This window comes from Rhinolophus sinicus, linkage group LG02, assembly GCF_036562045.2.
Source record: "Rhinolophus sinicus isolate RSC01 linkage group LG02, ASM3656204v1, whole genome shotgun sequence".
In the NCBI taxonomy this organism is placed as follows: Eukaryota; Metazoa; Chordata; class Mammalia; order Chiroptera; family Rhinolophidae; genus Rhinolophus; species Rhinolophus sinicus.
The window spans coordinates 113,008,689-113,034,421 of NC_133752.1; the positions used below are offsets into that span (position 1 = coordinate 113,008,689).

The 25,733-nt window shown below is 43.5% G+C and overlaps 1 protein-coding gene across 6 annotated transcripts in view; it reads right to left on the reverse strand.

The window, feature by feature from the left end:
• The window catches only part of LOC109434390 (maestro heat-like repeat-containing protein family member 1), a 48,992-nt gene that overhangs the window by 12,104 nt on the left and 11,155 nt on the right, over positions 1 to 25,733 (reverse strand). For 2 of the 6 annotated variants that reach the window (XR_012493816.1, XM_074325226.1), the window contains exons 6-15: positions 25,259 to 25,411; positions 24,481 to 24,603; positions 24,014 to 24,093; positions 23,296 to 23,431; positions 21,683 to 21,772; positions 6,903 to 7,007; positions 5,991 to 6,126; positions 5,445 to 5,545; positions 4,730 to 4,879; positions 3,099 to 3,234 (exon numbers count right to left, since the gene is read on the reverse strand). Coding sequence is in view for 5 of the 6 variants with exons in the window: in XM_074325226.1 (XP_074181327.1) it covers positions 3,099 to 3,234; positions 4,730 to 4,879; positions 5,445 to 5,545; positions 5,991 to 6,126; positions 6,903 to 7,007; positions 21,683 to 21,772; positions 23,296 to 23,431; positions 24,014 to 24,093; positions 24,481 to 24,603; positions 25,259 to 25,411 (1,210 nt within the window). In the remaining variant the exon portion in view is untranslated. Of the gene's footprint in view, positions 1 to 2,161; positions 3,235 to 3,484; positions 3,639 to 4,729; positions 4,880 to 5,444; positions 5,546 to 5,990; positions 6,127 to 6,902; positions 7,008 to 21,682; positions 21,773 to 23,295; positions 23,432 to 24,013; positions 24,094 to 24,480; positions 24,604 to 25,258; positions 25,412 to 25,733 lie in introns of those variants that run through there. The other 4 variants (XM_074325225.1, XM_019711254.2, XM_074325229.1 and 1 more) reach the window with 4 other exon arrangements.

Consider the following 25,733-nt stretch of genomic DNA (forward strand, 5'->3'; position numbering starts at 1 on the left):
AGCCCATACTGTTCCCACCTGGTCCTCAGGACGTAGGCACATACATCATTGATGAGTGGACGCAGGTGCGTGGAGATGCTGCAAAAGAGCACCTTGGTATCCTCGCCCTGTCCGTGGCAGATGACGTTCCGCAGGCTCTTCACTGCCTGAACTGTCACTCGCACCTCATTCTGCAGGCAGTTTAGCAAGAATGGAACCAGGCTCTTCAGAGACTCTGACTATTTGGAAGGAACAGAGATCACTCACCACCTGGAGATTGTGCTACACTTTAGGGACAGAGTTTTGAGAAAACAGATGGTGCCTAAGGGAAACGGACATAGGGAATCTGAGGGCTGGACATGCCGAGGAAGGCTGCGCTCAGAAGGGTGTGGGAGGCCCGATGGCCAGTCTATGTACGTCTACAAACTGGATGCCCTAGGATGAGGGGTTGGTGAATATACTAAGCTCTGGTTAAAGAAGAGCACCAAGGAGGTAAATTAAGTGGCTGAGAGACCAGCACTCGATTTCCATTTGGTCCCCCACTCTTACTTGTCCTGGGTGCAGTGCCAGATTGCTGATTCCACGGAGCCCAACTTCCTTCATGATGAGGTTGGGCTCCTTGATCCACCTGATTACACGGAAAATCTTGCCCCAGAGTCTCAGCCACTGATTGGTGCCAGAGTAGCTGTGGGTGCAAGGAGACTACAGCTATGGATGGAGAAAAGGTCATGGGTACCCTCTGTCAGGCCCCATACTAACGTAAGGACTGCAACCGGTTAAGAGCAGGGCCAGATCTGTACCCACGGGGTAGGGACTAAGGCAAAGGGGTCATGCTGATAAGGTTTCAATTTGGGGCCAGATGCTGGGATCCACGGGTCATTCTGGGGAGATCAGAGCTGCTGATCCCCTCCCCAGGCCTTCCCTGCCTCCTTTAACCAGGCTCCTGAAGTGGCAGGGAAGGAAACCCCACCTTAGATGGCTCAATTCTATTCTTTCCACTTTCTGGGGCAAGTTACTTAACATTTCTGTTAACTGTCCTCAGCTACAGAAAATGACTGGCTAGGGCTGTGGACCTCTCTCCCCAGGCTTTCACCTGTGCATAGAAGGCCCTGGCCAGGATCTTCTGACGCTCATTGATGCTAGAGAGGAGGTTCCTGACAAGGTTCAGGATCTGGTGCAGAACAGCTGGTTTACAGTTCTTCACGATGCCACTGGGGTGGGACACAGGAAGCCAAGACGTGGCAAAGGATCAGTGTGCACAGAACAGGGAAAATGAGGACTGAGGAATCAGAACAGAGGGCTGGGAGACGAGGAAGGGGCGTGGGTTACAGGCTGCTGTATTTGAGTGTGGGCCCTGGAACATAAGGGTTAGGGGGCTAGAGTTGTATTGGGGGGATAGAAAAATGGTCCCACCTTGTCAGTTCCATGATCCCCATGTAGTAAAACTTGGGGCAAGACAGCAGATCCCAGCAGCGATGCTGGTCTGCGTAGACCACCACTCGATCGTATGCAGCTGCCAACAGCACGAGCTTCACTACCTCCAGCGCACAACTGAAGGCCAACCATCATTGGGTTTGTGCAAAGAAAGGGACAGAGGATGGACAGGCGTTATGCACTAGTTTGCATCCCTGTGCTGGCAAACCTGGAGAGAGTTCCCTAATCTGGTAGCTGGGTTCTGCCTTCCTGCCGATAGAAATCCATAGCTCTAGGGAAGCCATGCCTAATTGCCCACCCACTCACCCCTTCAACCTTGGTGCTCAGCCAACCACACAGACTTATGAATGAGACTATGGAGATATTCTAGTGCCATGGTTTTCAAATTCTGCTCTCCAGGGCGCAAAAGTGCTAGGATATCTCTTCACCTCCACGTCCACCTAATCAGAACGTCTCTGCTTACTGGTTTTATTTATTTTCATTTTCATGTAAGATTTCACCAGAATAGAATATCCTGAGGTTTTAAGAAAAGGTATGACAGCCACTTATTTAGAAGCCCAAGCCCCATTTTACAGATGAGAAAACTGCAGTAGTGACTCGCACAAGATGGCACAGTGCGTGACAAAGCTCAGCCAGAGGTCCCCTAGATTTGAACGGCCATGACTGCATGGAGAGAAGGACGTAGGTGTAGTCATTCACCATCTAATTGAATCTTTTCACAGAGAATTATGAACATAGATATGTCTATCTCTTCCTCAGCATCCCTAGGGCTCAGCATCTAGCAGCCCATGGCTCTTTGGAGCTGACCAGGCTCATTCCCGCATCACTCTGGGGTCAGGATTACCTAGTGGGATCAAAAGGCTTGCCCTTGTTGCCTGGGCCCCCATCTTTGCTGAAGACCACCATCTTCTGGGGAGCATTTTGCTCAATCACCCAGTAGAGATGACACAGCACAGCCAGCAACAGCTGTGGGTAGAGTTCCTGGATGGCCTCCTGGCACAGGGACCCAGATAGCATCTCACACAAGGCACATGCCACCTGGGGGAAGACACATGGGAAGGGGGCCGCAGCACTGACTCAGCCTGGGTGGAGACAAAATGGTGCGATCCCATACACATAGTCCTGACCTGTCCCTCGCCTGTCACCACCCAAAGGGCACAGCTCAGTCTGACGCAAGCTTGTAAGAAACGCCCAAAGACTAAAAGGCCACAACTCATCCCGAGGGAAATGAAGGGCCACATACATGCAATCTGCTCTGTGTTCATTCCCCAACATTACAAACAAAAAGGGGATCAACTCTAAATTTTCGTCAGAAAATGATTGGGGGCATAGTTTGTCCAGCCCGATTCCAGGCAACTGAACCTCCCATGCCACAGGCCAGGAGCCGGAAAATGAGTGCCAGCCCCCAAAACGGGAGATAGAGAGAGCTGACAGACTCTGCCATCAGCTTCCTTGTTCATAAAACGGGGCTGCTCCCTGCCCTTTCTACGTCACGCAGTTCTTGGATGTACAGGTGCAGAAGGAGGTCAAAGGCTAACTGAGGGCAGTATTAGTGAGTCCGGTGTTAACCCTCTCCTCTTCGCTCTCCCCAACACCTGCTCCCACCCTGCAGGTGCCCTTTAATCTTCAGCTCGGCTCCCAAGTCCCAGAACTTGAGTCCTCAGCCCCCTCTCCCCCGTGCTGACCGCCACCGGCTGGGAGGCCATCTCCGACGTCTCCTCTCCAGAGTGGAGCTTTTCCAGGATGTCTGTGAGCAGCTGCAGTACATTGATTGTGGTTTCCCGCCGGGTGCCAAACAACTTCCACAGGGCCAGATTGGTTCTGCAGGACCCAGAGACAGCGATGTCCAGTGACAATGTTGTTAGAACTAGTCTGGTTTGGGGCTTATTAAGGGCCAGTTATCAGGGTCTAGAGGGAGTGAGACCAAAGAGGCCTTGGCCAGAGAATATAAAGTTTGATTGGTGTCAAAGAGAAAGCATCTCTGTGCAGTGATTTTTGTCATGGGCTTGGGCTGGAGCACAGGAGGGCTTACTGGGCTGGAGAACATGCGCCTGGGCCATGGGAGAGGTACCTATCCCAAGGGAGGGGCCTGTTGAGCAGCATGGCACAACAATGTGGGCGTTGTTCCCCGCCAGCGAGCACATGGCCCGAAGGGTCTCTTCCTTCGTGCTGGGCTCCAGCTGCATGTTGAGCCGTTCCATGAGGCCCTCCACAACTTCCTCAATCTACAGGGTGGAGCCAGAAGGATCTCAGTCATTCCTTCTTTGCTTCCTCCCCTCTTTCTCCCTCTCTACCAACTCCTCAAACTCAAGAGGCCTAGTTGCAATCTTATCAGTGACTGTCTTCTCCAGGCAGAGTGCTGGGGTGCCAGAGGGCAGACCAGCCGGGGCCACAAAAGGAAATTCTAGAAGCTAGTGCAAGGCCTACTACAGCCCCAAAGTCCCGACAGGAGCTCCCAGCTTATTTAGGAGACAGAAGATGCTCCAGAAGGAGGACAAAAACCCTGGAGACATTTCAAGGCTTTCCCTCCCATCTGAGATCAACTCCCAACCCATGAAACTGCAGGCACAGTTGGCAGTGGATGTGGAAAGACCATAATGCTTGTATCTGGCCCTCAGATCTCTAATATATGAACCACTGAGAAGCCCATTTCATTGTAATACCCCAGGGACTCCCTCAGAGGCGTCCTTCCACTTATGGTACCAAGGCCAGGCAAGTCACATAAATGAGTGGAGACAACGGGCGCCAGGGACAGGAGGGTCTGGAGAGCCCATGCCATGCACGAAAGGGAAGGGGGCCACTCAGAGAGTTGTCCTATATAACCCCATTTTAAAGTGTTGCTTTCAGTGATGTGGGAAACGTAGATTTTTAAATGCAAAACCTTCCCATTTTTACATGTTAGCCTAAAAGAAAATTTATGCAAAGACCAGAGTCATTTGGTGAGCTTGCTTGTTTGCAATCCACAGCCTTACCCCTCACAGAGGTCTAAGCCCCTGTGAATCACCCCAGGGAATCAGGGCAGATCCCCCAATAGTGCCTCCTTGTGCTCTGCTGCTGGGCCCTCTGGCTGCCTACACCATGGCACGTGACTGTCATTAACTGAGGAATCAGCCCCCCAGATAGGAGGCACTACAGTGACGAGCTCAGGATTGCAAGTGTCAGAGCCCAGTGGGACCACAGAGAAGATACAGTGCAAGGCTCCATTTGAGAAGGGAGTGGATCAAACCGTCGCGAGGCCTGCGGCTGGTTAGTAACAGAGCCAGGAGAGCGCCCAGATCTCCCAATTCGCAGGGCAGGGCTTCCCACAGCATACTACCTTTATCATCTCTCGGCCCCGCTCTTCCATTACAGCACCCATCAGCTGGGCTGCAGCCAGAGACGCCTTGGCCCTGCTGTCCGTCAGGCCTTCCATGGCCGTGAGCACCAGGGTGGTGAGCTGGATCTGGGTGCAGTACTCTGCAGATGCCTGCAACAGGATGGCATCTGGCTGGGCACAGCTGTGCCCCCTTGCCTGAGCGAGCCTGTGCCATTCCTCCTGGTTAGGGCTAGAGGAAGCAGGGCTTCTCCTGGGAATGTGCTGTGTTTTGTCCTAGGCGCATGCTGTCTGCCTGGCTCCCAGAAGACTCTTTCACTGGGGACTGAGTCTTTGGGGGTAGAAGGGAGGGGACACTGACATCAGATGCCACGTGGGGCTCCGAGGTCAGTGGCCGCAGAGTCGGAGTCCTGGGAGAGAAGGGCTGGGGCTGAAATCCTCAGTGGCATCTCCTGTGAAGTGTGGGGCAAGTCTACACATTGTTCACGAAACATCCTTAGCAGGAAGCAAATGCTTCTGGGGGGACAGGCAAAACAGAAGGATCAGGAGCCGTGACGTTCAAGGGGAGCAGATGGTAGGAAAACGTCCCCCAAAGAAAAAGTTCACATTTAGCGGTAGAATGGGCAAGGGAGGGGGCTGAGTCCCACTGGAAGTCAATGCTACCGTGTAAATGAGGGCCCAGGCCTTCCCCACTCTGTCTCTGGCCCTGCCCCCTCACCTTGGCAATCTCAGAGATGTTGTTGTAGAACACGTTGGCACTATAGACTTCAGGCTTGCCCTCTTCTTCTTCCCACAAGCCCTGTTGCTTCCTTCCCATCTCTGAAACGAAGACACCCAAGCCCACCCCTCAGACACTCACAAGGCATCTTGGGCTCCCCCTTTTCCCACCTGCCTAGCCCAAAACTCCTGCTGAACTAAGTCAGCTCGGGGAGATGTATATTCTGTGGGGCTGGGAGTAGAGGAATGGACATGAAGATAAGGAATGGTGCGAGATGAGGTCAAAGGAACCCCCAGGTTTCCTGCCTCCGAGCGGAGAACTGGGTAAACATATGGGGCTTAGTCAGAGAGGGAGAAACTAATTCAGAAGAATTGTTTCCTGTGCAGGAAGTTTGTCCCAAGAGGGTATCTGTAGATCTGTAGGTAGGTCCCCCAGTGGGAATGGGGTGCTCAGGTCACTTCTTGGCTCTCACTCTTCTGGGACAGTGTGGCGGGGGCAGCCCTAAGGAAGGTTGGAGGGAGGATGATAAGAGAAGGCTCTCCATACTCTTTTGCTGCAGGAGGATACAGTAGAGGTTGTATACGGCCTGGGAAGACAGGAAGCAGATGTTGTCCACTGGGTCCCGGCAGTGTAAGGCCAGCAGCCTCACCAAGCGCCCCAGGCAGGTGAACTCGATTTCCGTCTGGGGAGGGAAGCTGGAAGTCACAAGTTATCCTAGCCATTCCCTCAGGCTGAGTGACCACAGAAAAAGAACTGGGAGGAGGGAATGCCTGTGGCAGAGACCAGACAGGCAGACTAGGTGAGGCTCCCGGAAATGGGGTTAGATAGGTGAACTATGGCTGTAAAGGACAGAAGGATCATAGTTCGGGAATGACCTTACACTATCCTCCTCCTTTGCCTCTTGACACCCTACTCATCCTTCGAGCCTAGCGCAAATGCCTCCTCTGTGAAGCTTTCCCTGATTCCCTCACTTGTTATGATTTGTGTTTTGATCTTTTATTCCCACTACATTTGGTTTATACATTCACTATCGCCTTCAGTTTCAATTTGTTCTATGCACGCCTCTCCCCCCATGCATAGAACAAATTTAAACTGAAGACATGGACTGTAAGACCCGCGAAGCCAGGGACCTGTGTTGGTCATCTGTGTCTTCACTGTAGCACCTGACACTGTGCCGGAACAAGGTGAGTGTTCCGTAACTGCTTGTGCTGGTGAATGGAATCAAAATGAACCAAGGGGAATGGAATTCAGTTGGTGGGTGGAGACAAGAATCAAGCAGAAGATGTCAGAAGGGAGAAAGGGGAGAACGAGGAGGGATGCACAAGAGAAAACAGGATGGAGCCAGGGAGAAGGAGAGTGAGGATGAGTGCCAGATATAATGAAGTTTGGGATCAATGTAGGGCTGAAGGCGACCCAGCGGGCAGGTGGACCCAGACTTCAGGGCAGGCGCTTACTCACCTCGAAGTTGTTCATTTTTGCAGTGAAGCCAAGAATCCGTGCAGCACACCACATGGCCCGTTCACACTCATTGTCCTTCTGGGAGTTAAGCCATGTGTCCAGAAACTGGAGGGAAATGAGAATGAAAGAAGAGGCCTGTTTGATTGCATTCCAGAGGACAGAAAGGTAATCTTGAACCTGGCTTTTGCAGAGTATCAGGGCAAGACTTCTGAGAGCAGGACTTCTTTTGCCAAGAGGCAGATGATGTGTGGGTCTGGCACCAGAGGCCACCAGTCCTCCTGTCCCAAATTTTGCCCTCATCGAGGTGCTAAAAAATCTCAATTACTACCTCCTTCCTTCGTGTTAAAGCAGTGGCTCTCAAAAGATATTGACTGTGATTTACATTAACGGGTCAGCCCAGTGTTCCCTACACCCACCTCTCTCCATTCTTCAGTAGAAAGAGAGCTTGGTGATAACAAAGAAGAACCAATGGGTTCACAGATTCCAGGGTAAATTGTGTACCAATTTACTTGAGAAACATAATTATGAATGATTTCACTTGAAACACAATACATGAATGTCTCGCCTTTGGTCAATTATGGCCCCAAACACCACTGACCCAAAGATGCATTGCTATATGTCAATCTACAGTCATCAATCTGACAATGATGCAACTAAAAAAACAGCAATTTATAATTGAAGAAGAAGAAGAGCAGCAGATAGAAAATCCATGCCCAACTCAAGAGAACACTGATAAGAAAAACATGCTCTTCCTGAAGAGATGAGGAATTCTAGTGGGAGCTCTGCAAATCTTCCTTGCAGCCAGACTGTGACGAAATACCCAGTGCCAAGACTTTGGTCTCTAAACACCATTTCTCACTGAGAGGAATCAGAACTCCTTGGAGGAAGAGTTGCCTCCAGGACTGAGACAGGAAGTATACAAGATATTATACTAGAGAGCAGGGAAGCTATTGAAGATTATTCAAGTCATGTTAGAGGGATTCAGGAGCCAACTTGAAGACTCTCCCATTGATCAAAGAGGGAAATTTAGGCATCAATAGGAATAATAGTTGTAATTGATTAAAACACACGAAACACTTAAAAACTCATTTTAAATTCAAATGATACTAGAGAAATAACAATCACTGGTTGCCTTTAGAGAATACTAGGAGATAATTCATTACTGTGAAAACTGATGAAGGGAAAGGACCCAGTATTTATCTTGTTTTTCCTATATGAGATATACCTCAAAGGAAACCAAATAATCTATAAAGGTAACTTCTCTTTATAGAATAATTCCAGCTAAAAAATGAATAAGGAATGATATAATGTCATCATTTTGCAAAAATAGAGGTATATTCATTTAATGGAATACTACATAGCAATAAAAAAGAATGATCTAGTGCTGCATGTAGCAATATGGATGAAGCACACAGATATAATGTGGAAGTGAAGGAATCCAGACACAAAACAGCACATAGTACTACATAATTCCATTTATGTGAAGTTCAAAAACAAGCCAAATTGATCTATGGTGATAGAAATCAGAATAGTGATTATTAGTAGGGATTATTCACTAGGACAGGGCACATGGGGAAATTTGGGGGGTATTGGAAATGTTCTATATCCTGATTTGACTGGTTGTTACACAGATGCATACAAATGTAAAAATGTACCTAAGTGCACACTTAAGGTTTAGACACTTTATTGTAGCAAATGATATTTCAATACAAGGTCTTTCTAAGAAAAATAAGAGTATCATCAATTTTCAACCACTAATGAATTAGTGAATGTAAGCAGTGATCTTCAAAAGCTGTGAACACCACAAATAGAGAGACAACTAGACATCATATGCCTCTTGGTGCGAAGTAATCTTGTCAAAACTTGATCATATTCACGATCAAGCCTCTAGATCTAAAAATTAATTTATGAGAAAGACCTGGACAGGGGAACTTGTAATCATCACAACGCAGAATATGGAAGGTTTACAGAACAAATAACTTGGTTTCTCCAATGAATAAATTTTAAGGAAAAATTACGGAAGGGGTATAAGAGACAAACCAACCAATTGGAATGTCTGAATATTTAATGCTATTAAGAAACAAAATTTACCAGAGGGTGGTGGGGGGGGGGAGGTGGTAGATGACGGTAAAAGGGATCAAATATATGGTGATGGAAGGAAAACTGACTCTGGGTGGTGAACACACAATGTGACCTATAGATGCTGTATCACAGAATTGTACACCTGAAACCTATGTAATTTTACTAAGAATTGTCACCCCAATAAACTTTAATTTAAATAAACAAATAAATAAATGTTAAATTGTCAATGTAATAATGTTTCTACATTTTTTAAAAAAAGAATCCTTGTCTTTTAAAGAAATATACTGACGATCTTAGGGGGATTCAAGATGGCGGAGTAGATAAATACTGTGCTTGCCTCCTCTTGTGGCCACATTAAAATTACAACTAAATGATAGAGCAATCAACCTGGAGAACCATCTGAAGACTAACTGAACAGAAGTCCTACAACTAAGGATATAAAGAAGCCACATTGAGATGTTTATCATTAAACCTGAAATGTGTATATACACACACACAGACATACACACACACACATATACTAAAATATTTATGAATAAATTGGTATGGAATTTGTTTCAAAATAATCTAGAGGTGAGGAGGTTGAGGAGTATATGGGGTATAGACAAAATAAAATTGGCATGATTGATCATCGAAGCTGGGTGATGGTACAGGCGGGCTCATTATACTATTCTCTACTTTTGTAGATGTTTGAGATTTTCTGTAATAAAAATTATAAAATCAAAGAATGGAAAATGGAGAAAAATAAAAGTAAGTGTTCTGGTTGTGGATAAGATGAAATAATCACTCTCCAACATATCTCTCCCAATTAATGCAGCTATAAAATTGGGACAGATTACATGGAGCAGCTATTTGAGGACTCTAAAATGTAATAGTAGCAGGTAGATTCGGGAAGAGGTCCAGAATTCAAAGTACCACTGAATTGGTGGGGAGTTTACCATTTTTTTTCTCAGGCATCTTCTGGCTTAAACTCAATATAGTCCAAAACCTGGGCACCAGGGTGCAGACAGAGAAAGATCCAGGGGAAGTGCTCTAAATATATATCAAGGAGTGGGAGAGAGAACTGTTAATGCTCAGAGAGAGTGGGGAAATCCCCGTTTTTCTGTTAGTCCTTTTTACCCCCTTTTCTCCATTGTCCAATGCCCCAGCTCCTAAGTAAACTTGTGGTAGCAATAGTGAATACAGGAATCTGCAGGATCTAAGCCTCTGAGAGAGGGGAACCTTACTCTCTGATCAGAGGAGCTGTGGTCCCAAAAATGTACAGTGAACTCCCACTGCTTTTCTTTAGTCTCCCATTTTTTGTCCCCAGATGCAGGCACAATTGTGGAAATGCATGAGAGAGCAGAGTAACTAAAGCTTTAGATTTCCAGCTGAAGGACCAAAAATGAGAGCTCTATAGAAGTAAAAAATCCCAGGGATATTATGGAGAGGGACGAGTTTGGGAAACCAACCCCTTAAAGTTGTTTATGAACTCACAGGTTCACCCCCAAGATTTGCATGTATGAATATAATTTTAAAAACATACAGACATTGAGAACTGAACTATAGGAAGAGATTACCACCCTATTCCCAAAGCAGCTACAGCTGACATATATGTGGAACAGATCTGAATAACACTACAAAGACTTTGAAAAACGAACTGATACTCTAACCAAAACCCATAGAAGAATGATTAGACACTGTGGCCTGAACTCAACTAGGTCAATTGCCTGTTAAAATGAAAAAAATCAACATATTATGTAGTATTTAAATAAGACCCAGAGACTCATAATATTCATAACGTCCAGGATACAATCCAAAGTTACTCCACTTACGAAGGACAAGAAAAAGTCAACTCATATGGGAAAACACAATCAACAGGTGCCAATACTGAGATGACACAGATGTTATAATTATCTGATAAAGATTTTTAAGGTAGCTATTATACAAATGCCCCCCCCAAAACAATCATGAACACACTTAAGTCAGTGCAAAACAAAACATACAAACAAAAACAAACAAAAAAGAAAACATCAGCAAAGAAATAGAAGATATAAAGAAGTAATATATAAAATTGCAAAACTGAAAAACACAATAACTGAAATTTTAAAAAATCACTGGGTAAGCTCAGTAGAAAACTGGCGATGTCAGAGGAAAGAGTCAGTGAACTTGAAGTGAGACCAACAAAATTTATCCAATCGGAACAACAGAGAAGAAAAAAATACTGAAAATAAACATAACCTCAGGGACCTGTGGGACAGTGCCAAATTGTTCAATATTCATGTAATTGGCATTCCAGAGGGAAATCAGAAAGTGTAATAATGAAAAATATTTGAATAAATAATGGTTGAAAACTTCCCAAATTTGGTGAAAGACAAAATAGATATTTTGAGAAGCTTAGTGATCCCAAACAGGATAAATCCTAAGAAATCCACTTGCAGACACATCAAAATGGAATTTTTGAACACTAAAGACAGAGAACAAAAGTCTTGAAAGTGACCAGAGGAAATGAAACATTACCTTTAGAAAAACAATGATCTAAATGTGTGTTTATTTCTCATCAGAAAGAAAGAATTGGAGTCATATTTGTTAAGTGCTGAAATTAAAACACTATTAACCTAGAATTTGTGTCCAGTGGGGGATAGAGGTGGAAATCCTTGGAAATAAAGGTGAAATAAAGACATTATCAGGTGAAGGAAACTAAGAAAATTCATTGCTAGCACTGATTAAAAAAGAGAAATGAGAGCAAAAGGAAACTTGGAACATAAGGATTGAACAGAAATGGTAAATATCTCAGTAAATATCCAGACTATTCTTTTTTAATATTTTTTTCTCAATTACAGTTGACATACAATATTATATTAGTTTCAGGTGTACCACATAGTGATTAGATATTTATATAACTTACGAAGTGATCACCCTGAAATCTACTACCCACCTGACACCACACATGTTTAATACAATATTGTTGACTATATTATTTTTGTTATATTTTACATCCCCATGACTATTTTGTAACTATGAATTTGTACATCTTAATCCTTTCCCCCTTTTTCCCCCAACCCACAACCTCCCTCCCAGCTGGCAACCATCAAAATGTTCTCTGTATCTATGAGTTTGTTTCTGGTTTTCCATTTGTTTGTTTACTTTGTTCTTTAGATTCCACATATAAGTGAAATCATATGGGATATGTCTTTCTCAATCTGATTTACTCCACTCAGCACAATACCCTCTAGGTCCATCCATGTTATTGCAAATGGCAATATTCCATTCTATTTTATGGCTGAGTAATAGTCCATTGTACATATGTAGCACCTCTTCATATGTCCATCCATTGATGGACACCCAGGCTCACTCCATATCTTGACTATTGTAATAATGCTGCAATGAACATATGGATGCACATGTCCCTTTGAAGTAGTGTTTTGGGTTTCTTCAGATAAATACCCAGAAGTGGGATTACTGGGTCCTTCTTTGTCTCTTGTTATAGCCTTTGTTTTAAAGTCTGTTTTGTCTGGTATAAGTACTTCTACTCCAGATTTTTTTGTTTGTTAGTTTCCATTTTTAAGAAATATCTTTTTCTGTTCCTTTACTTTTAGTGTGTGTGGCTTTTGATCTAAAGTGGGTCTCTTGAAGGCAGCATTTGCAGGGTCTTTTTTCTTATCCATTCTGCCACGCTATGTCTTCTGATTGGACCATTTAATCCATTTACATTGAAAGTAATTTTTGATAGATATGTAATTATTGCCATTTTATTATTCATATTTTGAATCTTCTCTCTTTCTTTCTTTCCTTCCTTTTTTCCTTTCTTCCTTCCTTCTTTCCTTCTTTCTTTTTTCTTTTGTCTTCCTAAAGAAGTCCTTCTAACATTTCTTGTAATTCTGGTTTTGTAGTGATGAACTCCTTTAGATTTTTCTTGTCTGGGAAGCTCTTCATCTATACTTTAATTCTAAATGATAGCTTAGCTGGGTATAGTAATCTTGGTTGTAGGTTCTCGCTTTTCATCACTTTGAATATTTCCTGCCACTCACTTCTGGCTGGCAAAGTTTCTGTTGAGAAATCAGCTGACAGTCTTATGGGAGCTCCCTTGTAGGTAACTGACTGTTTTTCTCTTGCTGCTTTTAAGATTCTTTGTCTTCAACCTTTGGCATTTTAATTATGATGTGTCTTGGTGTGGACCTCTTTGGTTTCATCTTGTTTGGGACTCTCTGCACTCTCTGTGTTTGCATGTCTATTTCTTTCACCAGGTTATGGAAGTTTTCAGTCATTATTTCTTCAAATATGTTTTCAATTTCCCGCTTTTTCTCTTCTCCTTCTGGTACCCCTATGATGGGAATGTTGGTATGCTTGATGTTGTCCCAGAAGCCCCTTAAACTATCTTCATTTTTTTGGATTCTTTTTTCTTTTTCTATTCTGACTGGGTGTTTTCTGCTGTCCTTATCTCCTAAATCAATGATTTGATCCTCTGCTTTATCTAATCTAGTGTTAATACTCTGATGTATTTTTCATTTCAATTATTGCATTCTTTATTTCTGACTAGTTCTTTTTTATGTTTCCTGTCTCCATTTTTATGTTTCCTATCTCTCTGTTAAAGTTCCCACTGAGTTCATGTACTCTTCCCATAAGTTCATTGAGCATCTCTAAAACCAGTGTTTGGAACTCTGTGTCTGGTAGATTGCTTGTCTCCATTTCATTCAGTTCTTCTTCTGGAGCTTTGTTCTGTTCTTTCATTTGGGACATGTTTCTTTGTCTCCTCATTTTGGCTGCCTCCCTATATTTGTTTCTATGTATTAGGTAGGGCTGCTATGTCTCCCAGTCTTAGTGGAATGGCCTTATGTAGTAGGTGTCCTGTGGGGTCCAGAGGTGCAGTCTCCATAGTCCCCTGAACCGGGTGCTCCAGGTATGTCCCTTGTGTGAGTTAGGTTTGCCCTCCTGTTGTAGTTGATCCTTAGTTGCTGCTTGCACATCAATGTTAGAGGTTCACTGTCAGGCTGATTGGTTGTGAGGACTAGCCGTGACTACAGTGGGGAAGCTGTTGTTCAGGGGCTGGCCCTATGGATCAGGACTCACTTTACCAGGGCTCTAGTGCTTTCTCAGTTTGCCCTTTGGGTGTGTCACTCACAGAGGCAGATGGTGGCACTCTGGCTGGCTCTGAAACCAGCCACTGGGCATGCCACCCTGAGGATTCCTGGGCAGGTTCCCGCCATAGGCCAACTTGAGCCACACCCTGTGTCCTGCCTGGGACTATCTGTCATGAGAAACAAAGTAATCTGCTGGTGGCAGCCACCTGTGCTGGGCTTGGAGGTACCTGGTAGAAGCCAAGCCTCAACCGAGGCCAGCTGCCACTAATGCGTGGCTTGGGGCTGCTCAGCCAGAGGTACAGGACATGCTGAAGCCAGATGTTGTTTGTTTGGGTTTTGTGAACGTTCGAGATAATTTAGGAAAGTTCACAGCATGAGCCAAGAAAGGTCATTTGTACAGAAAAACCAACAGAAGAGACTAGGGTGAGTCCGCAGTTGGGTGGGGTAGGGTCTCAGGGAGTCACCAGGGCAGCATGCATGGTGTTAGCCAGGTTGATGGAGACAGCCTCCTGTGTCTGCACACCAGGAGTGGGGAGAGCTCAACAAACAAATAATGGCTTCTCCCAGCATTTTTATCCAAGAGTAAGCTGTCCTCCATCTCTTGCCCTGAAACCAGACAATAAAGTTCCTCCTTGTATGTCCCTGGTGCCTTTAAAGCTGCTGCCCCAGCACTGGAACTCAGAGCAAGTGAGTCCACCAGTGAGTAAGTCTATGTGCAGGCCCTTTAAGAAAACACCTGGGACTGCAGCCACCCTGGTCTCACTCAGCCACAATACCCACTGGTTTTCACAGCCAGAAGTTGTGGGGACTTCTCTTCCCAGCACTGGAACCCTAAGCTGGGGAGCTGCTGTGGAGCTGGGGCCCCTCACTCCTCCAGGGGCACCTCTGTGGCTGAGATATCCCTCCTGATTTTCAACTTCCACATGTAAGTGTGAGACCAGCCTATTCTGCATCTCCATCCATCCTACCAGTCTCAAGGTGGCTTCTTCTGTATGTCGTAGGACTTAGTTGTAGGACTCCTGTTCAGTTAGACTTCAGGTGCTTCTCAATGTTGGTTATTTTGTAGATTAGTTGTAATTTTAAAGTGGTCATGAGAGGAGGCAAGCATATTGTTACCTGCTCTTCCATCTTGACCAGAAATCCTAATAGACAATTCTTTTATTGCAATCTGGGAAATATGTTAGGTGGCTCAAAGCAAATGTAAAATTTTCTGATGGGGGTTTAAATGTATGTAAATGTAATATGTAAGACAACTATGGCATAAAAAGGGGAGTAAATAAAGGGGTCTATATGGTAATAAAGTTTCTACATTCCACTTGGAGTGGTAAAATGTTGATTCTAAATATGCTGTAAAGAGTATGTATACTGTAATCCCTACAGCAACTGCTACAAAAACTATGCAAAGAGATATCTTCAAAAACACAAATAGAGGGGCAGACGGGTGGTTCAGTTGGTTAGAGTGAGAGCTCTGGGCAATGGGGCTGCTGATTTGATTCCCACATGGGCCAGCAAGCTGCGCCCTTGGCAGCTAGTCAATGAACTGCAGCTGAGCTCCCAGGTGACCAGATGGCTCAGTTGGTTGGAGTGCTGTGCTCTTAACCACAAGGTTGCCAGTTCGACTCCTGCAAGGGATGGTGGGCTGCTCCCCTTGCAACTAAGATTGAACACGGCACCTTGAGCTGAGCTGCCACTGAGCTCCTGGGATGGCTCAGTTGGTTGGATCGCCGGCTCTCAACCATAAGGTTGCCGGTTCGACTCCCGCAAGGAATGGTGAGCTGTGCCCCCTGCAACTAAAAATGGCAACTGGACCTGGAGCTGAGCTGTGCCCTCCACAACTAAGATTGAAAGGACAACAACTTGACTTGGATGGAGCTGATGAGTCCTGGGAAAAACACACCACTGTTCCCAGAATTGAAAAAAAAAAGTCCTGGAAAATACACACTGTTCCCCAACAAAGTCCTGTTAAAAACAACAACACACAAATAGGCAAACTAAAACATAATATTAAAAACATGAAAATAACCCAAAGGTGGTAAGAAAGAAGAAACTGAGAAACAAAATGAGAGAAAAACAGAACACAAGTAACAAAGTGGTAAATCTAAACCATATCATAATTTCATTAAATGTAAAAGGTCTAAACATACCAATTAAAAGACAAATTGCGGGCCGGCCCGGTGGCTCAGGCGGTTAGAGCTCCATGCTCCTAACTCTGAAGGCTGCCGGTTCGATTCCCACATGGGCCAGTGGGCTCTCAACCACAAGGTTGCCAGTTCAATCCCTCGAGTCCTGCAAGGGATGGTGGGCTCTGCCCCCTGCAACTAAGATTGAACACGGCACCTTGAGCTGAGCTGCCGCTGAGATCCTGGATGGCTCAGTTGGTTGGAGCATGTCCTCTCAACCACAAGGTTGCCAGTTCGACTCCCGCAAGGGATGGTGGGCTGTGCCCCCTGCAACTAGCAACGGCAACTGGACCTGGAGCTGAGCTGCGCCCTCCACAACTAAGACTGAAAGAACAACAACTTGAAGCTGAACAGAACCCTCCACAACTAAGCTTGAAAGGACAACAACTTGACTTGGAGAAAAAGTCCTGGAAGTGCACACTGTTCCCCAATAAAGTCCTGTTCCCCTTCCCCAATTAAAAAAAAAAAAAAAAAAAAAAGACAAATTGCCAGAAAGGATTTTTTTAAATGAGTATACTGAATGATTTTTTAAATGACCAACTGTATGCTGTCTACAAGAAACTCACTTCATATAATATTAATATGTTAAAAGTGAAAGGATGGATAAAGACATATCATGCAAACACTCGTAAAAAGGAAGCTATGGTGGCTAAATTAATAACAGAAAAAGAAGACTTCAGAGCAAAGAATTTACCAGAGATAAAGAGGATATTTCATGTGATAAAAAGAACAATTTACCAAGAAGATATGAAAATCCTAAATGTATATGTGCTTAACAACAGAGCTTCAAACTATGTGAAACAAAAACTGAGAGAACTGAAAAGAAAAATAGATAAATCCTCAGTATAGTTGGAGGTTTCAACATTCCTCTCTCAGTATTCAATATAATTAGCAAATAGAAAATCAGTAAAGATACAGCAGAACTGATTGACACCATCAACTGGCATTTTAGCACAGTTGATCCAACAAAAGCAATTAGGCTATATCTTGCTTTATAAAATAAAACCTTTAGAAATTTTAAAACATGAAATCATAAAAAGTATGTTCTCTGATCATAATGGAATTGGACTAGAAACTAATAACTGAAAGAAAATTCTTCAAACATTTGGAAATTGAGCAACACATTTCTAAATAATCCATTGGCCAAAGAGGACATCTTAAGAGAAATTATAAAACAGTTTGAAATGAATGATAATAAAAATACAATACATTAAAATGTATGGGATACAGCTAAAGTAGTGCCTAGAGGGAAATTTGTAGCACTAAATGTTTATATTAGAAAAGGAGAAAGGTCTCAAGTCAATGATATAAGTTTCCACTAAAAAAAAAAAATAGAAAAAGTGAAATAAATACAAAGCAAGCAGAAGGAAGAAAATACTACAGATAATAGCAAAAATCAATAAAATTGAAACATAGAGAAAAATATGAAAAGAATGAATAGAGGAAAATAATAAAACAAAAAGTTGGTTCTTTCTGAAGATCAATAAAATTGATAAACCTCTAAAAAGACTGACAAAGAAAAAGACACAAGAATGAAAAAAAAAATTATGCAGACATTAAAAGCATAATAAGGGAATACTACAAACAACTCTGACTCATATAAATTCACCAATTTAGATAAAATGGACATAGACCAATTTTTCAAAAACTAAAAAACTCAGCTAGGATGAAACAGATAGCTTAAATAGTCCTATAACTATTTTTTTTTTATATTGAACGTATAGATTAAAAAAACCTTCCAAAAAAAAAAAATCTCCAGATCAAGGTGGTATCAATGGTGATTCCTACCAAAAACTTAAAAATGCAATAACATTAATTGTATTCAGTCTTTCCTGTGAGATAGAAGGAGCACTTCCTAACTAATTTTATGAGGCAATATTAACCTGATACCAAAATCAGACAAAAACAACAAAAAAAGAAAACGATAAGTCAATATCCCTCATGAACATAGACACAAAAATCCTCAACAAAATGTTAGCAAATTAAATAATACAAAATATAAAAAGAATAATACATCACAACCAAGTGGAGTTTATTCTGGGAATGCAAGACTGCTTCACTATTTGAAAATCAATGTAATATGACATATTAATAGTCCAAAGAAGAAAATCAATGTCATCATATTAATTGAGACAGAAAGTGTTTTATAGAATTCAACATCTATTCCTATTCAAAATTCTCAGCAAACTAGGAATAAAAGCAAACTGCTTAATCTGATAAATGGCACCTACAAAAAGCCTATAGTAGACATCTTACTTAGTATAAGACTGAATAACTTCCCCAAGACAAGGATGTCTACTTTCATCACTCCTATTTAACAGCGTACTGGAAGTCCTAGCCAGTGCAATAGCCATGAAAATTAGAGAAAAGTTAAAACATTAGAAAGGAAGAAATAAAATGGTCCCTATTTGCAAACAAATTAGTTTCTACATAGAAAATTCCAAGGAATCCACATACCACCCCCAAAAGTCCTAGATGTCATACAAGGTCAACATGCAAAACTCAGTTGAATTTCTATATTCTAGCAATGAATAATTGGAAAGCAAAAAATTGTTAAATAATTGCATTGATAATATCGTCAAAAATGAAATACTTAGATATATACAGGATCTGGATGCTGAAAACTACAAAATGCCGATGAACAAAATCAAAGAAGATCTAATCAATAAAGAGACATAACATGATCATGGATTAGAAGACTCAACATAATAAAGATTTCAATTCTTCCCACGTAAAGCTATAGATTTAATGCAACTCCATAAAAACCCCAGAGGACGATTCATAGATATGGACAACTTGGTTCTAAATTTATACGCAAAAGTAAAAAAAAAAATAAATAAAGGAATTACACTATATAATTTTAAGACTTTACTAAAGCTAAAAAAGTCAAGATAGTGTGGTATTGGTGAAGAGATAGACACAGAGACCAGTGGAACAGAGAATAGAGTCCAGAAATAGATCCACACAAATACAGCCAACTGATTCTGACAAAGGCATAAAGGATAGTATTGGAACAACTGAACTTTCATATACAAAAAAATTGAACCTCAACCTAAAGCTTATACATTACAAAAATTAAATCAAAATGGATCACAGTTTTAAATGTAAAATCAAACAGCTTTCAGAAGAAAACATAGGAAAAAATATTCAGGATCTAATTCTTAGATATGACACCAAAATCATGGTTCATAAAAGAAAAAAATCATAAAATGGACTTCATCAAATTTTAGAACTTTTTTTTCTTTAAAGGACACTGTCAAGAGAAAGAAAAGACAAGCTACACATTGGGTGAAAACACTTGCAAATTATAGATCTAACAAAGAGACTTGTGACCATTAAACCTGGTGAATGAAAGAAGCCGATCTCATAAAAAGTTACATACTATATGATTCCATGTATATTACTCATGGAACATCTTCAAAATGACAAAACTATAGAGACGGAGAAGAGATTAGTTGTCCACAGGGAACAGAAACAAGGGGGGAAGAGGTGTGACTATAAAAAGGGGTAGTACAAGAGAATTTCTCTTGGTGAGGGAATATTCTATATCATCACGGTGGTGGTGATGGTTACACAATTCTATAAAAGAGATCACATTGCATAGACCACACACACAAATGAGTGCGTGTAAAAACTGGTGAAAACTGAATAGTCTGTAGTCTTACAATAGTGTTTCATCATCAGCCCCCTGGTTTGAGAGTGTACTACTTTATATAAGATGTCACCATCAGGGGAAGCTGAGCAAAGGGTTCCAGGGGTGCTAGCTACTAGTTTTGCAGCTCCCTGTGAATCTCCAATCATTTCAAATTCAAAAGTTAAGAAGAAAATTAGCAGAAAAATAATTGGAAACAGCCCAGTGTGCCTCCATAGGGGACTGATTGAATAAACTATAGCACATGCACACAATGTATGAAACCATAAAAAAATAAGGAATATACCTGTGAACTGATGTGGGTAAGTGAAAAAAGCAAGGTCCAGAGCACTGGATAGAATGTGCTACCTACTGTGTAAGAAAGGAAGGGAAGTAAGAATATACCATAAACAGTTTGGCTTATTTTTACAATAAGAAAAACAGGAAGGACAAACCAGAGTGAATGAAAATGGTTATCTATAGGGGTGAGTAGGAATGAGGTTTAGAGGATCAGGATGGGAGCAAGAATTCTCTGAGTAAAACTTTATATAGTTTTAAGTTTTTAATTATGTAAATCTTTACATAATCAAGCTCTTGAATTAAATCAAAGAAAGGAAGCCCTAAAATTGAACACAAATAAGTTTAAATTATATCAATTTGATAATATAATCACACAGGAAAGAATTATTTCAAGTAACTTTTGAACACAATACTTTGACTACAGTCATTAGTTATCTGTATTCTGACAACAAAAGGAACTGCAAAAATATCTCAAATTTCATGTGGTAATTGGGGAACAGGATTTCCGGAGAAGACCAAAGTATCACAGTAACATTAGAATAAAGTAAATCAAGTCAATAAAAAGACAAATAATTTTAAAATGGGCAAATTGTTTGAACCTGTACCTTCCTTCTTTGAGCCAAGCACTTTATAAACATCTCATTCACTTATCAAAATGGCTGTATTCACTAGGTATTATTGTCATTCCATTTTCCAGGAGAAAACTGAAACAAACGGAAATTAAATAATTTCCCAAGGCCGCACAGCTAATAGCAGAGGCAAAATCTGGAACTGTAGTGTATGGAACTCCAGAACCCATGCTTTTAACTTTTAACTAGTATGGATTTTTTAACTAGGAGCAGAGAGAAACTGAGAGAGGAGCTGATCGCAGTGATGGCTAAAGTGGAAGAAGGAAGAGGGAAATTTTCTCCTCCAAAGGGAAGACGAACATTATTTGAATCCTAGCCTTTATCATCCTTTCCCTAAAAGCTCTGCTCCCAACCTTCATCATCAGTTCTACTTCTTAGTTGGCCCCTAAACTGTTCTCCTGCCCTGTTCCCAACTGTACTGGATTGGTAGTGTCCCCCAAAAATCATGTCCACCCAGAACCTCAGCATGAGACCTTGTTTGCAAATAGGGTCTTTGCAGATGAATTCAAGTTAAGGTGAGCTCATACTGGATTCAGGTGGACCCTAACCCAATGAAAACACACACACACACACACACACACACACACACACACACACACACACACAACCCAGAAAGGAAGAATGCCCTGTGAAAATCAATGGAGGCAGAAACTGGAACGTGTCTACAAGTCATTCGCGATGTTGCCAGGAACCTCCAGAAGCTAGGAGAGACCCATGGAACAGATTCTCCTTCAGATCTTCCAGTAGGAACCAACTGAGCTGATACCTTGATTTTGGATTTCTAGCCTTTATGAGTGTGAAAGAAAGTTTTTCTGTTGTTTGAAGCCATTTGTGGTACTTCATTACGGCAGCCATAGGAAATGAATACGCCAACTTTCAGGGGCTCCTTCCCACTGACCTCCAAGCAGTTCTGGATCCGAGTGGGCATTTCAACAATAAGTGCCTCCATTAGCCTTCGGAGGGATTGCAGGGTCTCCCTGAACAGATCCTGATGGGAGAAGAGGGACTCAAAGAATTGCCAAGCTATCAGCCCCCACCCTCCTTCTAAACTCTTCTCGGAACTCTGGCTCTCCCAGGAAGCCTTCCTTAAGAAATCCCGCCCCAGAAGAGTTCCCCTACATTTTAGGCTCTACTTGCCCACCATTGACTTGCACAAATTCCTCTACTGTTTCCACCAGAACCAAATGTCTGTCAGTTTGTCCTGGTGAACTGAGAGTTCCCTGACAACATAGCTACCCTGCCCTTCCCCCAACCCCCCCCCCCGCCCCACCCGCCCCGTCCCCACTCCCGATTTGAGCTTAATTGGGACCCTGCTCCCAGTGGGTACAGCTTCGGTCAGCAGCCGTGACTGAGATGCTGGCTGGCTCCAGAGAGGGAAGAGGACTGACCTGGCAGGGTAACTGATTCCCAAAAGTTAGGACAGCAGATTTCTCCCTCTGGCCCCATAGGAAACCAAGTAGCCTTGCCCCAAACCTTAGAAAGAAAGTAGGTGATCGGCCAAGGAGTGCTCCTAAAGTTAGGGGCCCGCTCTGAGAACCAAAGCAACGTTTGTGACAGTTCAGGACTAAAACTGACCAGGAAGGGGAAAGAAAAAGAAAGAGTTTTCCTTTTGAATAAAGTACCCAAAGGAAATCTACCTCACAGTAAAGCTATTCTTACTGGGGCAGTTAGAATTCTCAGCCTGCCCCAAACGTGGGAAAATCCTGTCAAAATACCCTCCCCACCCTAAACAGATTCACACTGAGGAAGTCTCATGGGGATACAATGACAGGAAACCCACCTCAGCCCTTTCTGTGTGTACCAGTCCTTCCCTCAAACCATAAATAAATATGAACTGAAAAAGAAGCCTCTCCAGGTATCTAATAAAAAGAAAACCCTGATGAACAGACCAACTGACCTTAAAGAAAATCAAACTAATTCAGTAAGTAGCAGAACCATTTATTTAAAAAAAATTCTTATTAATATCCTAAAAAAAAAAATAAAGTCAAGGGACTATGGCATCAATAAAACAAGAACCAGTCAAGACAAAGGAGTAATCACAGAACATGAAAGAATTCCTAGGAATTAAGCATAGGAAATGTACATTAAAAATTGAATCCCTCTTCTCTCCCCAAGGAAACGCTGTAGGGCTTGTAAGAAATGGACTCTCGTTCCTGGGGCTCCCTGACTTTATTTACCTATGAGCCTTTAGTAAAATCAGGTTTGAAGCTTCCCATCTGGTTTCAATTGTACAACAGTTATAAAGGGAAGGATTGAGTGCCTGCCTTTGGGCCAGAATATTAAAGTGGTGACAGTGGTAATCAAGGAGTGCCTCTAAGGAGGAACTGGATCTCAGGAGTCGAGTGCAGACTGCACGACCTAGCAACCCCTTCTTCACAGGAAGTCCTCCTTCCAATGATTTTGTTTTTATTAAAGACAGAAGATTCTTACCTAAAACTGCCAAGCTTATACTTCTCATCCCCTTAAAAAAATAAATCAAACCAAAGAGACAAATATCAAGGAGTTAATTACCACATAGGCCTGGGTCTCCTTGGGACTGGGTGCCTCCTTTTGCAAAACATCTGTGGGTGGCAGGCAGAGCACACTCTTGCAGCTCGTTCGGAGCAGCTCTATTCTTTCTTCTACCTCTAGGAGGGGCCTGAGCTTCCTAAGATCCAGGGAGGAGCAGAAGTGTAAGCAGACATGGTGCCCAGGAATAACAGCTGAGAAAGGTACAGCGAGATGGTGGAGAAGGAGAGACGGGGGGAGCAAGAAAGAACATACCAGAAATTAGGGTAATGAAAGAGGAAAGGGAGGAAACAGTGACAAGAGGTGAAAAAGCCAAGAAGATGGAAAGAGAGGAGCTAAGGGAAAGAGAACAGCACGACTCTTACAGGAAAGGGTACTGATAATTTGGGGTGATATATTACTTTGTGGCTCCCCAGAGGTTGGGAGGGAATGGGGAATCGGTGACGGAAATGGAGGTGCCTACTCAGGGATGGCCCTGAAAGCAAAAGGAAGCCTGGGGCAGAAATGACAGCAAGTTTCTCCGGAGATGGGAGAGGCAGGTGCTCTGAAAATCCCATCCAAAAAAAACCTTGGCAAAAGGAAGTGGCAGACATCGTCCAGTAAATGTCTACTACTCCCCTATAATAGAAGCAGAAGCAGAAAAATAAGAGGTGGGTGGGACTGGGGAATAAAGAGCTGAAATACACCGTGGCAGGGCAGAGAGGGGACGGCATGTTGTTACCTGAAGTCAGTGACAATGCTCATTGCCTTTTGCCGAATGGAGCTGGAGATGAAGTTCAATGGCTCCACCTTGATTAGCTCCTAACACACACACACACACACACACACACACACACACACACACACACACAGACCGAAGACCAAGAGGATGGTGAACATATTTTTCTTGCCAGCTTCCACCTCCTCCCACTCCAGGCTGTGCGCATAAGAAGGTGGAACCTAGAACTTTCCGGGGCTCCCGAAGACTCTGAGAACAGCACCTCTCCTGTACGCCAAACCATACCTTCCCCACTGTATCCAGCACTACCTTGAGGACAGGAAAGGGAACACTAACGCAGGAAAAGGACACTGAAAATTCTGGACGTCTATCCACCAGGCCGAGCCTAGAGGTGCTACCAATGGTTTCCACGAGAACCCAACCTCCCTCCTCTCTGCATTCTCACCTCTGTGCTCCTGAGAGGTACTTACCCTCATCAAGGTTACAATTTCTAGCTTGTGGGGGAACTGGAGCCGAAAGTTCACGTTCTGGCTGCTCAGGGGGTGTGTCAGTGTGGTCAGGGCATTCAGGAAATCCAGCTTCAGATTCTTATCCTGAATGAACCAGATGCTCAGAGACCTCCAAGGCGGGAACGATCCGGGGCCAGGGCACACTGTGTACACGAAGTCTGGGGCACGAGGGGCTAGGCCTCCTGCAGCCTTCCCGCTGAGGGCAACCCAGGCCACTCCTCTAATCAACCCCTCCTAGAGTCCCCCTCTTATAACTCCTAAATTAGGATAGGTCTAGCTTCCTTGTCCCTCAAGGTATTGTCTTGCCCCTGAATAAGTTCTACCCAATGGGAAGGGCTTCTTCTCCCACCCCGGGGGATACACGCTCTGCACAAATAGCAAAGGCAGGAAAATACTACGGGGTTCCCCTTACCTTCCCCAAATGCTTCTTCCTAGGAATGTTAGGGAATTTAGGTTTTACTCATCCCTTCATCGGAGATAGCATGTGACATTGCATGCCAGCAGGAAAGGAGACACTTTTCCCCAGACCTAAAATTACTGTGCTGTCCTCCTGGGGCCAGTGAGAATCGGAGAATCGTAGGGTGGCAGGGTTAAGTGAGAGGACTGAAATGTGGGAGAGGAAGTAACTCTCCTAGCCCCACCCCCTGATATCCCTTCAAGGCCAGGCATCTGTTCTTGAAGGGGAAAGGAAGAGAAGGCAGGGCTGGGATGTTGGAGAAGCAGAATAAGCAGGAAGTACCTTTTCCACAATGCAGTCACGATAGTGTTGCAGGGTCAAGGCCAGGATGGCATCTAAATGCATGAAGATGGCCCCATTGCTCACTAAGATAATCTTGCTATAGCTTAAGTAGATGGTGTTACAGACCAGCCCCCACTCCCTTTGCTGATGTTCCTGTAGAGAGAAGGGGGAAATTTGCCTTCTCCTCACCTTATCTTCCTTGCCTGATGGGGTGTTGGAGGTTCAGAGAGGACCAGGTTTCCCAGAGGGTGCAGAGGGGAAGATACAGTTGTGGAATGGTGAGCAGTTGGCAAGGGCGGGGGGAGGGTGCAGCTGATGATACCATGGCCTGAAGTGTGGATGTGAGGGAGCAAGGGACAGGGAGGGCAGGACGAAACTGCCCCACAGCTGGTCAGAGGGAAAGAGAAGCATTTATATCCAGGCGCCTTGGAAAGCTTTGTGTGGGAGGCGGGCAGAGCCCCTGGGAATGCCGTCA